The sequence below is a fragment of the Gracilinanus agilis genome, chromosome 1 (assembly GCF_016433145.1).
Source record: "Gracilinanus agilis isolate LMUSP501 chromosome 1, AgileGrace, whole genome shotgun sequence".
Classification (NCBI taxonomy): Eukaryota; Metazoa; Chordata; class Mammalia; order Didelphimorphia; family Didelphidae; genus Gracilinanus; species Gracilinanus agilis.
In genome coordinates, this window is record NC_058130.1 from 586,781,497 (window position 1) to 586,802,978 (window position 21,482).

Here is a 21,482-nt window from a genome sequence, read left to right on the forward strand (position 1 = left end):
TATAAAAGCTTATAATCACAAAAAATAAGATTTAAAAATTTCTATTTAGTGTTCTTGAATTCAGGCTGTAACTCTGCAAGCTCTCTGCCTGCTCATGACAATAACCAGGGTATTCAATTATAACATGAACAGTCTTCCTAGCACAATTATTTACTAATGCGTATACTTGCATTTGAGTGCTGTAATTAACATTTTAGGGATGTTTGGACCAATTGAAATACTTAACACATATAATGGTTGAACAGATGCATACAGTACTGAGATTCATAATCTTGGGGGAAGCCTATTTTGAAGCTAATACACTGAGACAAATATTTGTTTAAAAATATGTAGCTTCCTACAAATGTGAAATGTTTTGAAAATATTAATTCATAATGTACAATCATATTGTGAGATCATAAATCAGTGTGGTCATTTAGGAAACATAATTTTGACTTTTTCATTTCTAAATTTGTTACTTAATGCATCCATTGACAAAATATATTATTTAAATTAACATCTTGACATTTTCTTAAGATATATTATCTTTCCAATAAAGTGGAGATACTATGGAAAAGGTATATGCACATCCTCATAATGTGCGGCAAAGTTATTAATGCTTATATATTGCAAGTACTTGCTTGCTGTTTTATTGTGGCCTGTTAGAATTTTGGTATTAGGCCAAATTACAATCTAGTAATATTTGATCAGAAAGCTCTGCATCTGCTTCTCAAAAAAATTATCCAGTGCTCTGTTGTGAATCACATCTGTTGCTACCCAGGGAATGATGCCTGCAGGACTTTTTCTTGAGAAATTAATTTCCTCTTTGCCTGCTTTGCTCTGTGTTTAATGATACAATTGTAGTCAGAAAACTCTTTCCTTCATTAAAGAGCCTACTAAATTTTTCTTCAGAAATCCCACACAAACTTTTTGACAAATGGTATTTCCCTTCTGTAGTAAGTACATACCAAAACAGAGTTGAAAATCTACTTTGATAGTCTGTCATCTGGTGGCCTCCATACCATCTGGATATCTTGGATTTTAGTTCCTTCCTTTTATTTGCAAGTTTTGAAAATTGGGAATATATTGGACACAATCTACTTTTTAAGAGAGCAAGAGTAGTGTTGTAATAACCAGAGAAAATTCTTCTAACCAGCTATAAAAATAATCTTTCATACCTCATACAATTCTGTCACACTTCCATGTAATTCAACCACTTTTTGAATTTTAAGGAATTTAGTTATCAATATTCATAGATTTCACATAATGAAAAATGAATTCTATGTGATATTTTATTTTAAAAGTTTCCAAAATTAACCGTACTGTGAAAAACATTATCAATTTGTAGTCACCGCTCATGTTTCTTAAAGAATCCATCTAAAGTTACATTCATCAAATAGCAAAATCATAATGATAGATTCCATTGCTGTGTGGTTGAAGGATGTGATCATTGTTTGGAAAAGCATTCGTAACATGGTTTATTAATAAATTTAAATATTTCGAGGACTATCACTGTTTTTTTCTTGTCTAATTTTCTTTTGTTTTAAAACAAAAATTGAAGTTCTAAGGAACATTTGTCACCATGTTATTAATGGCCCATTCTTTTTAAGTTCATTTGCACAACTCAGTCATCAGAATTGAAGAGATTTTTTCCATAATCATAGCTACTATAAAGGAAATTGGAGTCCACAGTATTCCATATTTTAAATTGAATTGAGTCATATTCTCTGGATTATACTACTAAAGGAAAAGCTTATGTATCCATATCTAATATGAGCCTGACAATGATCAAATTTCACTTTCCAAATCTAACAAAAAAAAGATACTAACCTCCCCCTCCCTGTATTTAATATCTGTAGTCAGGGCCTGTCAATTTTACCTTTGCAACATCTCTCAAATATACCCCCTTCTTTTCTCTATTCTACCCCCCACTCCACTCTGGGACAGGCCCTCACCACCTTGTGCTTGTATACTGTTGTCTGTCTTCTTCGATTTTCTCCCTATTCCAATTCATCCTCCAAAGTGATTTTCCATAAGTGAGTGCAGACCATGTAATGTCCCTACATTGGCTCCCTATTACCTCCAGGCTCAAGTATAAAATTCTGCATTTGAATTTTCATAACCTGGCCCCTTTCTACCTTTACAGTATTTTTACTCCCTACTCCCTTCACCAACTCGCCACACACTCTCTTCAATCTAGTGTAGTGACACTGGCCTCCTTGCTGTTCCTTGCATGACTTTCTATTTCTCAGCTCCAGGCATTTATTCCAGCCTGGAATGCACCTCTTAGTCATTAAACATTTATTAAGCGCCTACTATGTGACAGACTCTATGCTAAGCACCAGAGATACAAAAAGAAGCAAAAGATCATCCATGTCTCCCAGGGAGCTTCATGTTAACTAAACAATTTCTAGTCTCTAAATATCATTGCATTAGGATATGATTTTTTTACTTGCTGTCTTCCAATAATTCCAGTGTTTCACCTGAATGTTTTAATTCCAAAATGAATTAAGTCCTCCAACTACTAGATATGATATTGAGAATGAAATGATGAGCTAGTTATAAAGAATTAAGATGTTAAAGGAAAACCAGGAGATTCGTGGATTTTTTTAAGGTTTATAAATTTTTATATTTTGTCAAAATGAAAATTTTTTATTCATAAAAATAAAAATTTTTTTATCCATAAAACATTCTCATTTTAGTAGTTATCTTTTTTGGCACCATAAAAATTAAAGTAATACATCCCCTCCTTCCTTCAGATGACTAAAGATCATTACCTCCATGGTCCCAAACTTTAGGACTCTTATTGCAAACTTAGACCATCATATCAGCTGACTTCAGCTGTTATTGATTCATTCAGTTTTCAGCCCACACATCTTCCAGACTTGTTTCAGACAAACTGCTGAATTGTCATAGCTTCTTCACTGTAAATTTGTAGAGTTTTTGAAGCCAAATGTCAGACTTATCATTAATTCTTATTCTATTCCATCTTATAATTTTTAGAGCCAGTCTCTGTCAATGAATATTTTGAACAACTTTTTCTTTTGTTCAGCATCCGTCTCTCTAATAATAAAATGTAGAATTTGCCAGGAATCAAAGTCAACTTCATTTGCTTTCTATTTGAATATTACCTTCTATTTTTTAAAAGTATGTACAAATTTTCCCTTTTGGATTCCTAAAGCACCGTTGTCATCCTACATGACATTCTACATCTCTTTCAGAGATCACTAGAGACCATAAATAGAAATAATGTGGTATAAGTTTACATTCTAAGTCTTTTAACATAAAATATGAATGGAATCCAAAAGAATGTAACTAGCTATATAACACTAAGGCATCAAGTTAAGATTTAACAAACTTCAAAAATCTTTAAACCCAGATACCAGTCTGTTAGAGTTAATATGATTTCTGATACATAAACCTATAAGTAAGGGAACTAAGTTGCAAAAGTTAAATGACTAATCACTGGAGACACAAGACATTTTGATTGACAGTTCTGACTTTTTAATATTTCTTGTGATTTAGAAATGAATAAATGAGAAAGCATTTATTAAGGGCTTACTATATGCAAAGTACTGTGTTAAACAGTAGAAAAACTAATAATAAAGCAGCAACAGACCCTGCGTTTGTTGAATTCACATTCTATTGAGGAAGATATGACAGAGGATGTTTCTGCAGCAAATATGGTCCTTAGGAGACAATAGGAAAACATATGTTGATGTATCTTTTTTAACCTTATTTCCAATGTTAAAACTTTATCTGTTTCTAAAGTTGTGCCATTTGACAGTGCCAATGACCTTAGTGAAAACTTTCTTTTCTGATCTTTAATAGCTGTGGCTACTGAGGGGGAGAGGAGTGGAGAATGCAGACAGTTGACAATCTAATACTCCACAAGAGCTATTTTAGAAATTCAGTGAATGATTTACATTCATTACTTTTCATTGAGAATTTGACTATTCTTTTGAAACAGAATTTGAAATAGAATGAAAAACACAAGAATAGGAACACATTGCATAATTTGGGAGGGAATGTTAGATCTTGTCGTTGTTTTTGAAAGTATTTTAATGAAAACTGTACTGTTTGGTTAAAAAAAAATTCAAAAATATCTTCCACCTAAAGTCAGATAGGTCTTGTTTTTCCAACCATGAAGTTAAATTAACTACAAATATCACTAACATGCAATCATAATGTAGATATTTTAACTTTTAGGTTTATTTAAAGTTTATTATAAGTATTTTTAGTATAATTGTGGAATTGTGAGCAAAGTGAAAATGTCATCATATTCTCTATTTAAACAAATCAAATAGTACCTATGAAAGTTGTTCCTTTTTATTCCTGAAATGCAGAAAAATCCTAAGAATCAGCAGTCATGTTTTAGTTACACTAAAGCTAACTATATTTTTATATTTAATCCTGGGTAAAACTTTTCAGTTTATTTCTATGACATTTAATTAGGGTGAAAAAATGAGTTAATTATAGGTGTCATATTTCGTGAAAATGAATACTCATGTTGACATATCCCTTGGAATACTCATCCATAAATATTCTTTAACTCTTCCTCTAAACATTTTTAATTAATACTTTTTAAATTAATAAGCATCTGCCCTCTTTTCCTCCTACCTGTATATCTAGTCCATCCAATAACATCTTAGATTTATTTTTATTATGTGCCACTTTTTGGGAAAAACTTAAGGGTTTAAAAATGTTTCACACCATTACCTCTCTATGCTATTCTTTGATATTAAATGGGTATATTAGACAGTTTATGTTATCTCTTTGACAGAAAAACTACCATGAAATCTTATAAAATTTAATTACAAGAGATGCTCTCTGATTATCTTTCTTTCCAAACTAATAGAAAATTAGCTTTGCTTGCCCTCTAGTTAACATTGGGTTGAGATGTAACTTCACTAGTTGATTAGCTTTCCTAATAAATAACCACTTTTGTAGAAGATACAAATTAGGAAGGTTTGCTTTTTAGAAAATTAACCTAACAGAATAGTTCTTGCTTTGTTCTCCATGCAGGATTGCCTTTTGGACATCTCAGCTGCGTGTGGCAGGAACATCTTGAACTCCACATGTCCAAAATCAGATTCAGTATCATTGTTCTGTGCTTTCCTATTTCTGTTGATAGCACCACATCCTTCTAGTCTTCCATGTTTGTAATTGCAGCATCATCCTATACTCCTCATGATCCCCCACGCCATAAATTCAGTCAGCTATAAAACTTGTTATTTCTGCCACAACATTTTATGCATCAGAACTCTTCTCTCTGCTGGGCTACCAAATTACTTCAGGCTCTCATCATCTTTCATCTCGATTATTACAAAAGCCTCCTAATTGATGTTCCTACAAATCTTTTCTCTACTCCTCTGATGTGAAAGTTATTTTCTTAAATATGGATCTGATCATGTGAATTGCCTATACATTCAACACCACTGACATTATGAGCTCTGTTTAGCATTTAAAACCCTCACAGTCTAACTGCAAACTCTCTAATTTCAGTAGACATTACTTTCTTTCCAGCACTCTGTCTACCCTAACTGTCTTTCTCTCTATTTTCACTCATGGCACTCCATCTGTAATCTCTGAGTCATCCTGCTAGTGTTCTTCCATATCTGGGATGTACCCTTCCCCACTTCCTCCTCCTGGAGCTTCATTCATACTTTGAGAAGCAACTCAAGCTTCTACTTTAACACTTTCCAATTCCCTCAACTTTTAGTGTCTTCCCTTGGACATAACTACTTTATAGACATAACTACTTTATACACACACACACACACACACACACACACACACACACACACACGCAAATTTCTTGTGAGTTTGAATTGTGTCCTTTGTATTTAGACCTGGTACAGAGTGGGAGCTTAACCTCCCCCTCCAGACTAGGTACCCTCAAATTTTCTCCCCCATTCCATTCTTCCCACTACTTTTTAGCTTCTCTTTGTTATCTTTCCCTCTTGGATTGTAAGAGCAGAGACTGTTTCTTTTTTTTATTTGTATCCCCAGCATTTAGCATTGTGTCTGGCACTTTATACTTGTTGATTGATTGAAAGGATGTAATATTTAATTATTCATTTAAGACTTGCCAATAGAGGCAGCTAGTTGGAGCGATGGATAGGGAAACCTAAGTTCAAATACTGAGCCTGAGAAAAGTACTTTGTGACCCCAAGCAAATCACTTAATATCTCTCTGCTTTTTCCTTAAATCAAAAATGAGAATGACAATAAAAAATGAGATATTATTTGTACAGCACTTTCACAATTCCTGGCACATAGTAGGCACTTAATAAATACTGATGTCCCCATCAGAAAGTGACTGAGCATATTTTGGTATGTGAATATAATGGAATATTTTTGTACTATAAGAAATGATGAAAAGAGTCATTTCAGAGAAACCCAGGAAGACTTTTATGCAGTGATGCAGAATGAAGTGGGCAGTCCAGGAAAATAATTTATACTGTAACAATATGGAAAGACAGATAACTTTGAAATAATTAAGAACTCTGATCAAAGAAATGACTAACGATTATTTCAGAGAACTCGTAATGTATTACTGCGAAGAGTGAATCAAACTGTCTATTAATCAGCAACTTTTAAGTTAATTAATCAAAAACTTAAGTACCCCTAACTTACCAGTCACTAAGTATGAGAATTTTCTTTACAAAGAGACAGTGGTCAAAGGGTGTCCTACGACTTGTATTGTTTGGACACAGCCAATTTGTTTTCGCTTAACTCTGCATATATAAAAGAAAAATATATAAAAGAAACAACTTCTGAGCAAAACTGACTTCATTGTGAAAGCTATAACTCTCAGTTGGGTCTCTAAACACATCCAGCCTACTCTGAGATGCTGAGTTGACTGCTATTATACTTTATGCAATAGAATCAGATAACACAAATGACCTTCAGTAAAGGGTATATGATGTAGGTCAACTATATCTCTTTTCCCCTTGAAAAATAGGGCAACTCTGAAGACCAGGCAGTTGTAATTTCCATTGAAGCTGGCACGGCAGCTGAATATCCTCTTTCAAGGTCAGCTTTTGTCATATCTCTTTATTATAGGGCAGATTACATAGCCATTGGTTCAATATATGGTGAAAATGAAGATGGCCAAGGTTATTCTGTAGCTTCAAAGCCAAATGTAATTATATGACTGCACAGACTCAGAAATTCCTGAATATATTCCAGGACTCTGAAGGCATGCACAAACTCCCTTTGACAAAGTAGTACAGGGAATTTTTTATTTTACTCGCACTTTGATTATTGACTTTTGATTCTCATATACAGCTATTCAGTCAGTAATGTAATATTGAAAAATTAATATTATACCAAATGTAATATGCTAAATGTAATATTTAGAAATTGGTTTAGAAATATAATATTAGCTCAAAAAATTATTGTGGTCACCATTTAAAAAATAATTAACCTTTTAGTCTTGAGGATGATAGTAGCTTTTAACAATTTAATTTTAATATAAATATAGTCTAAGAAAGAAATAAAGAGGGAAGGAAATAGAAAAAAAATGTTTCCTAGCCTGCCACCCTAATCTTACCCGCCCACGAAAGTCATCCCCCTAGCCACCAACACCTGATCACAGAAAGACCCCCAGCTCTAAGGAACTCCAGAGAAGAGCCCAGCCTCCTCTACAGTCTCTTTTTTATAGTCCTCCTTCTCCACAACACATCCTTTCCCTCTGAGCTGGTCTACCACATCTCAGGAACCAGTCAAAAGTCTCTCTGACCTGGAACCCCTAGTTCCAGGTCACTAATGGGCTGGCTTGGACAAGCAGAAAGTTCACGATACTAGGAGGAAGAGGTTCCCTTTACACAGTAACTAGGATTATTACTTATTAAATCTGTAATTAGAGCTTGTCACCAAAATACTGAACATTTAATGTGACTACATGCAGAGGATATAAACCTACAAAAAGTCATTAAACAATGAATATAACCAAAAGTTGCTTAATTAAATTATCTTTTACACATTTCTTATAGGGTTTGTTTTTATTTAATTTTAAATAAATTAAATGCTAAAAAATAAAGGTATTTTATTTTTATTTAATTTTTTATTATAAGTATTATTTATATACTTATATATAAATATATGTATATATGCTTATATACATAATATAAATTATAATTTAAATATATTCTGTATTTAATATATTAATATGCTTATAATACATAAATATATTAAATAAATAAATGTAAGTCTGTGGGTAATAAATAAATAAAAAATGTGATGTGAGTGCTTATATAAATATTATTTAATACTTAGAGTTTTCTAGTGCTTCCCAATTCTAGAAGACATTGTGCTATCTATCTATCTATCTATCTATATGTATATATATTAGGAAGAAATAATTTAAGCATTCTTTTCCTTATTAAACACAAACTGGTAGGGAGACATGATACACATATACCTATAATACAAAATAATATATCACAAATGCATTAAAGAGAGTTGAAAAATGAAGTGTTATATGGGGTCAAGGTTGGCTGGCTGGAAATTTTTGGCATAGGTAGTAGACCTATCACTTGGAGAATCGCTAAAAAAAGTAGTTGTAATATGATTGTTATAGGATACTGGTGTCCTATAAGAAATGACAAGGGAGATCAGGTTCAGAAAAACCTGGGAAGACATAAAATGAACTGATGCAAAGTAAAGTAAGAACCAGGAGAACATTGTACACATTAACAGCAATTTTCTAAGGGTTATCATCTTTAGAAACAACTGTGAAAGACAACCACTATGATCAATAAAATTATCCATGACAATTCCATTTAGCAAGATGTAACTTCCCTCCTTTTCTCTTATAATCAGATCTATTTTTGCTTTAGCTTCGTCTGATATCAGGATTGCTGCTACTGCTTTTTTTACTTTCAGTGATGCATAATAAATTCTGCTCTGACCTTTTACCTTTATTCTGTGTGTTTGTCACCCTGCCTCAAATGTGTTTCTTGTTAACAACATATATTTGGATTCTGGTTTTTAATCAGCTCTTCTATCTACTTCTGTTTTATGGGTGAGTTCATCTCATTCATATTCACAGTTCTGATTACCAACTGTTTATTGCCCTATATCTTATTTTCCCCTTTTCATCCTGCCTTTTTTCCTTTTATTCTGTTCCTCCTTAGCATTGTTTTGCTTTTCATTACCCCCACACACATTCTCCTCACTCCAATTACTCCCCCTTTTCCATTATTTTATTCCCCTTCTACTCTATAGGGTAAGATATACCCCATTGAGTATGGTTGTTATTCCCTCTCTGAATCCTCCCCTGTACTGTAATAACTTTTCATGCTTCTTTATGTTGTGGGTCTGTGTGTGTGTGTTTATTTACATATATATGTGTATATATATATAATGTATGTATGTATGTTATATATAATTTACTTCATTCCATCTCTCCCTTCCTTTTCTCTCAGTGCAATCCTCTTTTTTACCCCCTTGATATTTTTTGCATATCATATCATCATAATCAGCTTATTTCCCCACTCTCTGCCTAAGGATAGTTCTTCTCTCTGCTCTACTACAAAGAATAATGTTTAAGAATTACAGATATCCTCTTTCCATGGAAAAATACATGCAGTTTGACCTTATTGAGTCCCTTAAATTTTCTCTTTCTTATTTACCTTTTTAGGCTTCTCTTGGGTCTTCTGATCGAACTTCATATTTTTTGTTTAGGTTTGGTTTTTTCCTCAAGAATGCTTGGAAATCTTCTATCTTATTGAATGACCATTTTCCCCCTGAAAGAATATACTCATTTTTGCTGGATAGCTGACTCTGGGTTGTAAACGTAGATCTTTCACCTTCCTAAATATCATATTTCATGCCTTCCAATCCTTTAATGTGGAGGCTGCTAAGTCCTGTGTGATCCTGATTGTAGCTCCATGGTCTCCATGGTATTTGAATTCTTTCTGGTTGCTTGTAATATTTTCTCCTTGGCTTGGGTACTCTTGAATTTAGCTATTGTATTCCTGGAGGTTGTCATTTGAGGAATTCTTTCTAGAGGTGATCTATGGATTCTTTCAATTTCTATTATATTTTCTTGTTCAAGAATATCTGGGCAATTTTCTTTGGTAATTTCTTATAATATGAAAAGTCCAAGCTTTTCTTTTTTTTTCCTTATAGCTTTCAGATAGTCCAAAAATTCTTAAATTGTCTTTCCTGGATCTATTTTTCTAGGTTAGCTGTTTTTTCAATAAGATATTTCATGTTTTCTTCTGTTTTTTCATCCATTTGATTTGTTTTATTGCGTCTTGATGTCTCATGAAATCATTACCTTCTAGTTGCCCAATTCTAATTTTTACAGAATGATTTTCCTATGTCAGCTTTTGAGCCTCCTTTTTCACTTGGACTATTTTTTCTTGCATTGCTTTCATTTCTCTTCCCCATTTTTCTTTGCCTCTCTTAATTGTTTTTTTTTAAATACTCTTTGAACTCTTCCAGAATCTGTCTCCAATTCATATTTTTCTTTTGAACTTTGTGTGTGTTAGCTTTGCTTTTACTGTCCCCATTTGTTCTTTAAAATACTCGATAATTAGATGCTTTTTTTTATTGTCCGCTCATTTTTTCCAAAATTTTTATTGGTAGGCTCTGTTCTCTGGGAGGTTAGGATACCCTCTTAAACTTCAGTCCTTCCTTGATGCTACCCTTAGCTTTATTTCTGGGTTTCTTTCAGTTTCAGTTCTTCCAAGATGGTATGATGGCCTGAGGGCTGAAAGCTCTGAGAGCCACCTCCCACTGCTTGTTGAATTAACCCTTGAGATGCTGATAACTTAAAGACTTGCCTCAGGCATGGGCTAAGCTTTTGATCTCACTCAGAGCTTGATCTGGTCTGGAACTTCTCAAACTCTAGCCTCAAGCTTGAGTGAAGCCTTTGGTCTTGCTGTTGGCTTGATCAGGTCAAGAACCTTTGACTAGAGTCTCAGGGGGCTCAGCTTTGGGTCCATCAACTACCCCAAACTGTTATCTATATCCTTGCTCCAGGCCCTGGTGGGACTCCTGGCTCCCCTCTGGGCCCACACAGATCAAGCTGCTTCAGCACAGACTGCACTGGACTAGAATTCAGAACCCTACTTGCTTGAGACTTCAAGGGGTGGGTGTTGGCTTGGATCTCTATCTGCCTTGGCAGGGTCTCAGGGTCTGGATGTTTCCTTGGGCTCAGGTTCCAAAACTGGCACAACAGATTTGGGGGGTGGAGGGGGGCACTATTCTTAGCTTGCTTCTCACTCCTTCTTATAGCCCCCTGCTGGCTGTGTTCCTCTTTCACTCCAGTGCCCCAGATGTTCTCTGCCTACCTTTTAGGGTTTTTCTCTTCTTGAAAGTTGCTTTACTCTGTTTCCTTGTTGGTTCTTTCACTCCCACATTTATTTTATGATGTTATTTTAAGGTTGGTTATAGGGGATTCTCATGGTGGTTTTGTACTTCCTGCTTCTGTTCCACCATCTTGGCTCCAGAACTGGAAGTTGATCCATGACAATTCCAAAGGACTCATGATGGAAAATGCCAATCACTTCCAGAGAGAATTGATGAACTCTGAGCAATAAAGTATATATTTTTTGTTTTTCTTGTTTTTTTGCAATATCACTAATATTGAAATATATTTTGAATGACTTTACATTATAATGAATATCATATTGGTTCCCTTCTCAATGGTTTGAGGAGGGCTTAAAGGGAGTAAAGATTTGGAACTCAAAATTTTCAAATTGAATGTTTAAAAAATAGATGGTAGACAAAGAGGTCAAAGGAGTTCATCAGGAAAGGCAAAGAGGCTCATTCAGGGTATGAAGAATAATCTCATTTGGATGAATCATGGAATATGTGGTAGCAGAAGCATAAGGGAGAAGGCTAGAAATAAAAATCATCTCAATAATATTGAGGTTTTGACATACTTAACCAAGCAGTATAATCTTACTAATAGAAAATCACTGAAGGTTTTAGAAGCACCAGAGTAGTAGAATTGTATTTCTTCCAAAATATATATAATTTGTAAATACATACAATTTAGCATGTAACCTTTTTAAATATGGAGGCTACAAATTCTTTTTATTCAGTTAACTTGATCAGTTAAGGACTAGCTTTGGCATCATTGGAATACTTTTCTTGGGCTTGCTAATAAGGGAAAAAATTATAGCCATGATAGTAATTAAAGAAAGGTGAAAATGATGAAGTCTTTTTGAGCCATATTCAAGTATGTAAAGTATACTACCTACTACAGGAAAGTAATAAAAATGAAGTGTTTCTTTCTCTTTAGAACGTATTTAAATGAATTACTCTTTCTTGTATTTGTACTTTTATCCTAGGAACACTTACTCAGAATGAGATGATATTTAAGCGTCTCCATTTAGGCACTGTATCTTATGGAACTGACACAATGGATGAAATTCAAAATCATATAATAAATTCTTATTCACAGGTAATTTTTCTTTTGTTACCTATATTTTTACTCTAGATATAATCTTCCATGAAAAATGTATAAAGTAGCAAGTTTCTTTGTTAATGATCATACATTAGGTTGCAATTTTAATTATTTTACATTTATGCAAATTATTTATAAAAATAAAGAAATATTTATAGGTAGATAAGTTTTTAAGGCTTGCCAACTCCAACAATGTCCATTTAAGGATTAACTTTAGATTCTTACCCTTAAACTCTGTATTCAATTTAAATCAACATGAAAAGTCTTCTGCTTTTTATTGTGGTTGTTTTTGCTTTAATTAATTTGTAATCAGCCATGCAAATGACCCCCTCCCTAATGCTTACTTTGGAGGACAGAGCTTACCCAGAAATTTTTGTGCTTTACCCTTAGCATGTATAATCCTGATAGATAAATTTCCAATAGTGGAAGGTGACAGAATATTATTATTTTATAGTTACCACCTAACATAGTGGGTTGATAAAAAAAAACAAAAAAACTCTTTAATCTTGGGGACCTATCTTTGGTACTGATTATGTTAGCCTTCAAGTTGAAAACAGTTAAAACAGATTTGGAAATTGAATTCTTCTTACAAATTAACATATTCCCACTGTAACAGATTTTGAAGAGCATAATTAAAAGTTGGAGCAAAAACAATTGTATGGCTACTTGTTTGGTTAAAGGAACTTTTATGAACAATTAATCTGGTTCTTGTTCAACTTTTTCCTTTGAATTTTGGAATTTTTTTTCCAAAGAGAGGTATTGCCTATATATACTAACTTGAATATCTGCATCATTTGAATTTAATTAGACTAGATTTAATCAGATACCAATTTATACCACTTAGTAATGATAAAATGATATGAATGTGTGGTCGACCTTTTTATTACATGTAAAAGGGGTTTGGGGAATGATTTTCTTTAATCCAATCATCTATCTTTTTTATATTTATTTGTATGTTTATTTTATTTTCTTGAAATTTTTCATCTTTTTCAGTTTTTTCTAGTTTGTCTAAAGTTATGTTTTTTAAATAGGATTTCAAGGAAGTTTCTCATTAATAGGAAATCTTAAAAAAATTAAGGGTCACTATATCTTTGAAAAGCAAATATTCATTAGTTGTTTCTATCTAAGATATTTTTATTTAATTCTTTTTAATAGAAACTGTCAGTTTGGTTAGCTAGTTAGACAGTAGTTCTTATGTGACATTGATTTTATCCGTTGTTTGTGTTCTGTTTTATTATTAAGATAACAATAGTCTACTAGGTCCACTGTAATGTAACACACAAATCTATTATAACCTGATTATATTTCCCCACTGGAAGCATTTAGTGATAGAGGGCATAATCTTTAATGGAATTTGTGTGAAATTAAATTATACAAGCATCAATAAACATAACATAATTCAGAAGGAGTAAATCGGCTTAATTTATTTGCGGCTGTAATGGCATCGGTGTTAGCAGAATGCAAATGCAGAGGTTTAAAGCTTTCACTGAAAAGCAGTGCCAGATGAGCAGAAAAGTTAAACCCTTTATTAGACAACACTGTAATTTGATGGGCATAATGTTCACGGTTCAGTGGATCAGTACACTCAGTCAAAAAACAAGAGGCTTGATTTCTAAGGAAGCTTGTTGTGAAGTTACTCCAAAGTTGACTGAAAGTGGTGAAATCAAGTAAAGTTGCTATTTCACACCCTAACCTTAAAAGGCCTTTCCCCAAGTAAAAGATTAATAAAATAATAATAATAATCAGCATCTCCAAAGGAAATAAATTATTTTTAAAAATATAGCCAAATCTGAATTGAGACCAAGTGCACTCTGAAGATGAATTGGTAGTTACATTAGGGAAAACATTATTTAAAACTATGCCAAAGAAGTAAATTTAATCATAATAATTTAATCATAATAATCAGTAAGGTGCATTTTTAAAAATTAACTGTAATCAACCCATATCATAAATATCTTCAACATAAAATTTAAAACTATGAAAACCCTTATATTTATTTTATAGAGGACAATCTTTCATCTAATCAAAAACATCACAAATATCTCATTCTTTTTCTCTATATTTTATGCATGTTATAGTTAGTTCTAGTGAAAATTATCAGGAATAAGAGCTCCCATGTTGTGTTGGAATATATATTTGTTGATAGTAGGTGAACAAATTGATAAGCACTTTAAAAAAGTGAATTATAGAATTAAAATGGAATTATCAGAATTCAATTTTGAAGTTATAAATATTGTAGTAGTATATGTTTTGATAGGTGTTCCTATGTGAGTGTATTCAACAATAATAATAGATATGTTAAAGCAGTTGAGATTAAATGAAAATGTAGTTCTTTAGCACTGGCTAAAGGTAAATTTTTTCTCTAAACAAATATACATTTGAGAGTAGATAATTAAAGAAATTCTTCCCCTGAAAATTCTTAACTTTAGAAAAAAAGAATTTATTGATAATCATCCATTTAATTTCTTTGTTTATCTTCTGTTTACTATATTTATTTGTTTTGCTTTTTGTCTTTGTTTCATATTTTTAAGATGTTTGCCCAAGCTAGTGGAAACGGTACTAGCTCAACACCATCTAGAAAATCTCAATCTTCAACCCCTAAAGTTCGAAAAAGCGTAAGCAGTCGAATACATGAGGCAGTGAAAGCTATTGCTCTTTGTCACAATGTCACGCCTGTGTATGAGTCCCGGGCTGGAGTTACTAGTGAAACTGAATATGCAGAGGTGGATCAGGATTTCAGTGATGAAAATCGAACTTATCAGGCATCCAGCCCTGACGAGGTTAGTGCAACATTTTTTAAAAGTGTATTTCTTACATAATATTGCTTTAAAATGAATTGTCTGACTTAGTACTGAGAACAAAGTGGTTTCAAGTTATTTTTGTTCTTAAAATCAAGAATGATCACATTAACTAGAAAAGAAACATGCAATATACTAGAGTAGTTACTGCTTCAGATTCTCTAATTTGCTAACTTGCTAGCCATCAATTAGGCATATTGGAAGTGGGTTACTTTCTTTCAGACTGACAAATGTGGCCTGAAAATGTTACATTTTGAGAAAAGCATAACCTTAATTTCAGAGTAACAAGAAAGAAATTGGAAAATCATGTTTATTTTATTTTCTTATCTCATGGATTCATTTTAATAAGTCAGTTAAAACTTGAAAGCATTGTAGATAGCCATATTTAAAGCATAATATTGCATATGATAGGTAATTATGCTTGAATAGTAATATTACATTACTTAGCGAGATTTAGATACTGACTACAAATTAAGAAAGTAAATAAGCACCAGATAGTTTGTGTCATTTCACAGAAATTTGCATATCATTGAAAGAGTTTGGGTTCTGCATTTGATACCTAATAATGGTACCTAATTTCCTAAGCTGTTTTTGAAAGAGTTTTACTTATAAAATCCATGATTAAAGTAATTTGGTTTTATCTAAAGTAAATTACTATATGGATTTAATTTGTTTTGTTTGTCCCAAAGTTACTATAAATAACCTCATTCATTATAATATTCCATAATTAATAGCCATGCAGCTTTGGAAATTTCATTATTCCTTCAATTGTTATAGGCCTTTCCCTTCCAAAAAAGAAAGAAAGAAATAGCTGAATATTCCTATATTTACTTACCTATGAACATGTTAACATGTTCTGTGTAGAACATAAACTCCTTGAAGGCAGAAAATGTCATGTTTCTACTTTTATGTCCCCAACACCTACCACAGGCACATAATAAATGCTTATTGATTGAATAAATATTCACATTTGGAAGTTGGGTTCTGTTTTAGGGGAAAGCATGGAAGAATTACTTAAAGGGAATTTTCAGTGTTTCCTAAAGATTTATATTCTGATGGTCTATTCCAGAGATGGGCAAACTATGGCCCACAGGCTAGATACATCCCCTTGAAATATTCTATCCAGCTGTGCAACATTATTCCTAATCTGACGAATACAATGAGTAGGATACAATACAATGAAACTTCGAAAGAGTTGCCTTAGAAACAGACTGACAGATGAGCATTTCCTTTCCTTTGGCCCCCTCTTTAAAAAGTTTACCCATCACTGGTCTATTCTATAGATTGGACATCCAGTTGTCTGGAATATATATATATATTTTTATACACTTGATTCTTCCCTGGTGGATATTTAGGCTTACTTAGGTTATGATGGATATCATTTTTTAAAATCTAGTGTTCAATTCAATATCATTCATAGTTTCTGGTAGCCCTCTTTCATTTAGATTCTGCTCTAGACATATTCAGTGATGGTAGAATATTTCTTTCTGGTTTTCTCTTTTGCTTGATATTAGTAATTAAAAGGTTATCAGAAAAGGTGGCTGTGACCTTAATTGTTATACCTTTCAGGGAATCTTGTTTGACTTTGATGGGTGAGAGAGATTGTTATGGGAAAAAGTGTTTAGTTAAGATTGGTTTTTGATTCACAATATCAGAGTTTATTTGTATTGTTCTCATTTATTTTTGTATCACCTTTGTTTCTGAATATATCCTTCTTCTACCCAGAAAGCCATTCTTTGTAATAAAAAGTTTAAAAAAAGATAACTGGTAATTCAGTGAAACAAACCAACCCAGTGATTGCTGACAGTATGTTTAATATTCCTCCTCTGCAAAGAAGAGAAAAAGGGACATTTTCTCAAATCTTCTTCCAGGACGAATTTGTCAGCGCATTTTTTAATAGGCAACCTATAGTAAACATATTGGGATCTTGTATTCTCTATCCCCTTTCAGTCAAAAGTAATGTCAGAATATAAAGATCAGCCAATAAATCTACATGCACCAAGTTCCTAGATTTGTCTGTTTTGTCCAAAAGTAAGCCACCATGAAATTTTCAGGCCTTTTCCAAAAAATGCCACTCACGCTGTGGCCATCCTTCACATCTTCTCCCATTAGATCTTAAATTCTTCTCCTGGGCCCCTGGGCTCTGATTGATAAGCTTTTGCATTATCTTGCCAAGAACCACCTTTCAGTTCCATGCCATTTCCAAATCATGAAACCACACAATTCCTACCTCTTCTGTTTTTATCTCCCTGTTATGATTTCTCTTCCTCTATTAGAATGCAGGCTACTTGAAGGTAGGATTTGTCTTACTTGTTTTTATTTGTATCCCCAGCACTTCTTACATTTCCTGACACATATTAAGTGGTTCTTAAGCTGATATTGAAGAAAATAAGGAACTCACTGAGTCAAAAGCAGTGCACCATTGATATTGGGGGCCTCCAGTACAAAAACAAAGATTGACAGTCATGTAAAGAACAGCGAAACAGTCACTTGATTTCAGTTGCAGGGCTGCAGGATGCAGGAAAGGAATAATAAAAGCATGTTCTTCCCTTCTAACTCACTTCCCTATTACTGTCAGGAGCATAACCATCAGCATGAATGTTCTTGATAAATTGCAAGGACTTCCAGGGAGCTAGCTCTCTCTTTGGCCTTGAACTAGATCTGGAGGAGCTCTTACTGAGACCTTGGACTTGGTGAGACTGTTCTTAAATCTCGCCCTTTGAACTACCACATGGTGAGTGAAAAGGACTGACTCTTTCCTGGATTGTTCTGAAGGGACTCTCTTCTTAAGAGAGGCTTTGTGACTGAAGCCTTTGTTTTATTCATCCCCAGGCTCTCAGCCCTTGGCTCAAGGCTGAGGCCCCTCTGGTTGAGGACTAATTGGCCCTTCCTGGGTTGAGCCAGGAGCCATAGCAAAATACTTAGCGTGTTAGGTTAGATATGTTGCCCTATCCTCTCTCTGATTTTCTTACTTTCACTCTCTCCATAAAGTCATTCTGACTTGAGTTTTTCATTAGGAATTGAATCAATTCCTTTTTCAACTACCATCTTATATATTCAGTTAAACAAACCATAATTTTCCCCTTTACAGTATTCCATCACCAACAGATACCACAATTTGTTCAGCCATTCCCCAATTGAAGGGCATACCCTCGTTTTCCAATTTTTTGCCACCACAAAGAGTGCAGCTATAAATATTTTTATGCAAGTTTTTTTCCTTATGATCTCTGGGGTATAAACCCAGGGCATAGTTCCAAATTGCCAACCTGAATGATTAGATCAATTCACAACTCCACCAGCAATGCATTAATGTCCCAATTTTTGCCACATCCACTCCTATGTTTATTACTTTGCCATCATGTTAGCCAATCTGCTAGATGTGAGGTGGTACCTCAGAATTGTTTTATTTGCATTTCTCTAAGCATTCCTCTATTTGATTTTCAAAGCCTTTTGTAACCTTGTTTTTTTCCTGCCTTTCTAATCTTCTTACTCCTTTTTCTCTCTACCTACTCAACAACAAACTATCACTCAGTAAAAGCAAATCTTAAAGAGTTCACAATCTAATGGAAGAGACAACAAACAAACAAGTATTTACAAACAGGCTATATACAGGATAAAAAGAAAATAATTAATAGAGAGAAGGTACTAGAATTATGAGGGATTAGGAAAAACTTCCTGTTAAAGCTAGGCTTTTAGCTGAGATTTAAAGGAAACCATTTGGCAGACCTGAAGAGGGAGCCAAGACCCAGAGCCAAGAAATGGAACAGCATGTTCATGTTTAAGAGGCCAGTGTTACAAGATCAAAGAATACATAGCATAGAGTAAGGAGTAAGAAGACTGGAAAGGTAGGAAGGACCTAAATTATAAAGGACTTTGAATGCCAAACAGATTATTTTGTCTTTGATTCCAAAGGTGATGGGGAACCACTGGAGTTTGTTGAGTAGAAGGGTGACATAGTAGAATATATGCTTTGGGAAAATCACTTTGGTGACTGAATGGAGATTGTATTGGAGTGGGGAGAGAAATGGTTAGGGAGACCCAGCAGCAAGTTATTATAGTAGTATAGGTGTGAAGTGACAAGGGCCTAAAGCAGGGTGTTGGCAGCATCAGAGGAGAGAAGGGGACATATTTGAGAGATGTTGCAAAGGTGATATTCACAGAGAGAGAGAGAGAATATGAGAATGCCTCCTAGGTTGTGGCCTAATTGTGTTGCCTCTACATTAAGAATGAAATTAGGAAGGGATTAGGGGAAAGATGAGTTAGATGAGTTCTATTTTGAACATGCTAAGTTTAAAATGTCTACTGGACCTCCTGTTTGATATATCTGAAAGGTATTTGAAGATCTGAGAATAGAAGTCAGCAGAGAGATTAGGTTAAGGATAGGTAGATTTTGAAAATTGTCATAGAGATGACAATTAAATCCATGTGAATAGTATTACAAAATAGGTGGTATAGAGGGAGAAGAGAAAAGGAGTCAGGGTAGAACCCTGTGGAATATTTAGAAGACATGATCTGGAGGAGGATGCAGCAAAAGAAACAGAAGAATAGTCAGATAAATAGGAGAACCAGATGGTGTTCCAAAAACCTTGAGAGAAGAGACCATCAAAGAGGAAAGTATGATTAACAGTGTCAGAGACTTTAGAAAAATAAAAATGAATGAGGACTATAATTTAGTGACATTGGGCTCCTTACTGTTCCTTGTACAAGATAGTTCATCTCTGGGCTCCATGTCTTTTCACTGTCCTGGAATACTCTCCTTCTTTATCATCACCTCTTGACTTTCCTATCTATCTTTCATTTTCAGCCAAAATCTTCCTCTATCTTCTGCAAGAAGCCATAGAGTCTTCTTTAATACTAGTCCCTTCCCATTGAGATTATCTTCATTTCATCCTGTATAAATAATCTTGATTGTATGTAATTGTTTGTATATTTTCTCCCGTATTAGCTTGTGAGCTTCTTAAGAGCAGGAGCTGTCTTTTTGCTTTTGTATTCCTAACACTTAGCCCTAGTGCCTGGCATGTGACAGATGCTTGACTTAAAAGATGTGTTAGAGGCAAGAAGTAAAGGATTTAAAAGCCAAGCAGAGAAGCTTCTATTTTATGAAAATAGACTGATTGCCATCTTCTACTTTCTTCAGTGTTGCCTTTGATAATATGTATGAATTATTATCATAATTATTTTGTAAAGTTGGAAAAGACACATGAAAAGGTAGTTGAGTGTTTCAGTTTTCTGTAAATGTTTTTCATGTCACTTTCTCACTGTTTTCTGGGACAATGTTGATCATTATATTTAACCACCTGTCTTCATAAATTTTATTAATGACTTTCTAATCTCACTATTATATCTCCTTTATGTGAAGAGATCAAATTTTGCTGCCTATGGGCAATATCTGGGCATTTTCAGTGTATTTATATGGCAGTTGGTTTATATTAAATAAAAAGCAGAGGCAAAGTATAGAGAACAGTGGTATAAAACTCATAGAAATAGAAGCCCCTAATTCAAACATAAGGTTCTTAGACTGCATATTTACTTAGTTTTAAAATGTAATATCTGTATTTTATTGTATTTTTATTTATCTTGTTAAATATTTCTCAATTATATCTTAATTTGATTCAGGCCATACTCAGGAGTGCTGTGGATCACCTGGTTCATGGGCCACATAATTGATACCTTTGATACTTCGGGTATAAAACACTGTCTCTGACATTTAGAGAGCTAGGAAGCACAATGGATAAAGTTCTAGGCCTAGAGTCAAGGAGACCTGATTAGGAAGATACTTAATAGCTATGTGACCAGGGCAATTAATTTCACCTCTGTCTCAATTTCTTCACCTGTAAAATGGATATAATAATAGCACTTACCTTAAAGGGTTATTATGAGAATTAAATGAAGTAATATTTGCACAGCTCTTTGCACAGTGTGGCACACAGTAAGCATCATATAAATGCTAACTATTATTTTTTATCAGTATCATTACCTGTATGACCCCAAGCTAGAGTCTCAGCATAACTCCCAGAATTTTCAGAAGAAAATGTGGCAAATAACTTCATCCAAGTTAAAGCCTTTTGAAATGATAGGATAAATGAAGAACCTTGGCCTCTCCTCATACAATCAACTGAATAGGACTCTGTTTCAAACTTTGGTTTTGGTAACGTCTGTCCCTACCCTCCTCAGCCTTTATATAGTCTTACTTCCACCATCCAGGCCTTCAAATGTGGAGAGCAACAAAGGGAAATTGAAGCAGCTTAAACTCTTCCTCATGAAGTTTCCACAAGG

The 21,482-nt window shown here is 33.7% G+C and overlaps 1 protein-coding gene across 1 annotated transcript in view; it reads left to right on the plus strand.

Annotated features, from left to right (window-relative positions):
* The window catches only part of ATP9B (ATPase phospholipid transporting 9B (putative)), a 506,373-nt gene that overhangs the window by 373,304 nt on the left and 111,587 nt on the right, over window positions 1-21,482 (plus strand). Inside the window, exons 14-15 of the mRNA XM_044683481.1 lie at window positions 12,293-12,405; window positions 14,940-15,188. Of these exons, the coding sequence (XP_044539416.1) occupies window positions 12,293-12,405; window positions 14,940-15,188 (362 nt within the window). The remainder of the gene's footprint in view (window positions 1-12,292; window positions 12,406-14,939; window positions 15,189-21,482) is intronic.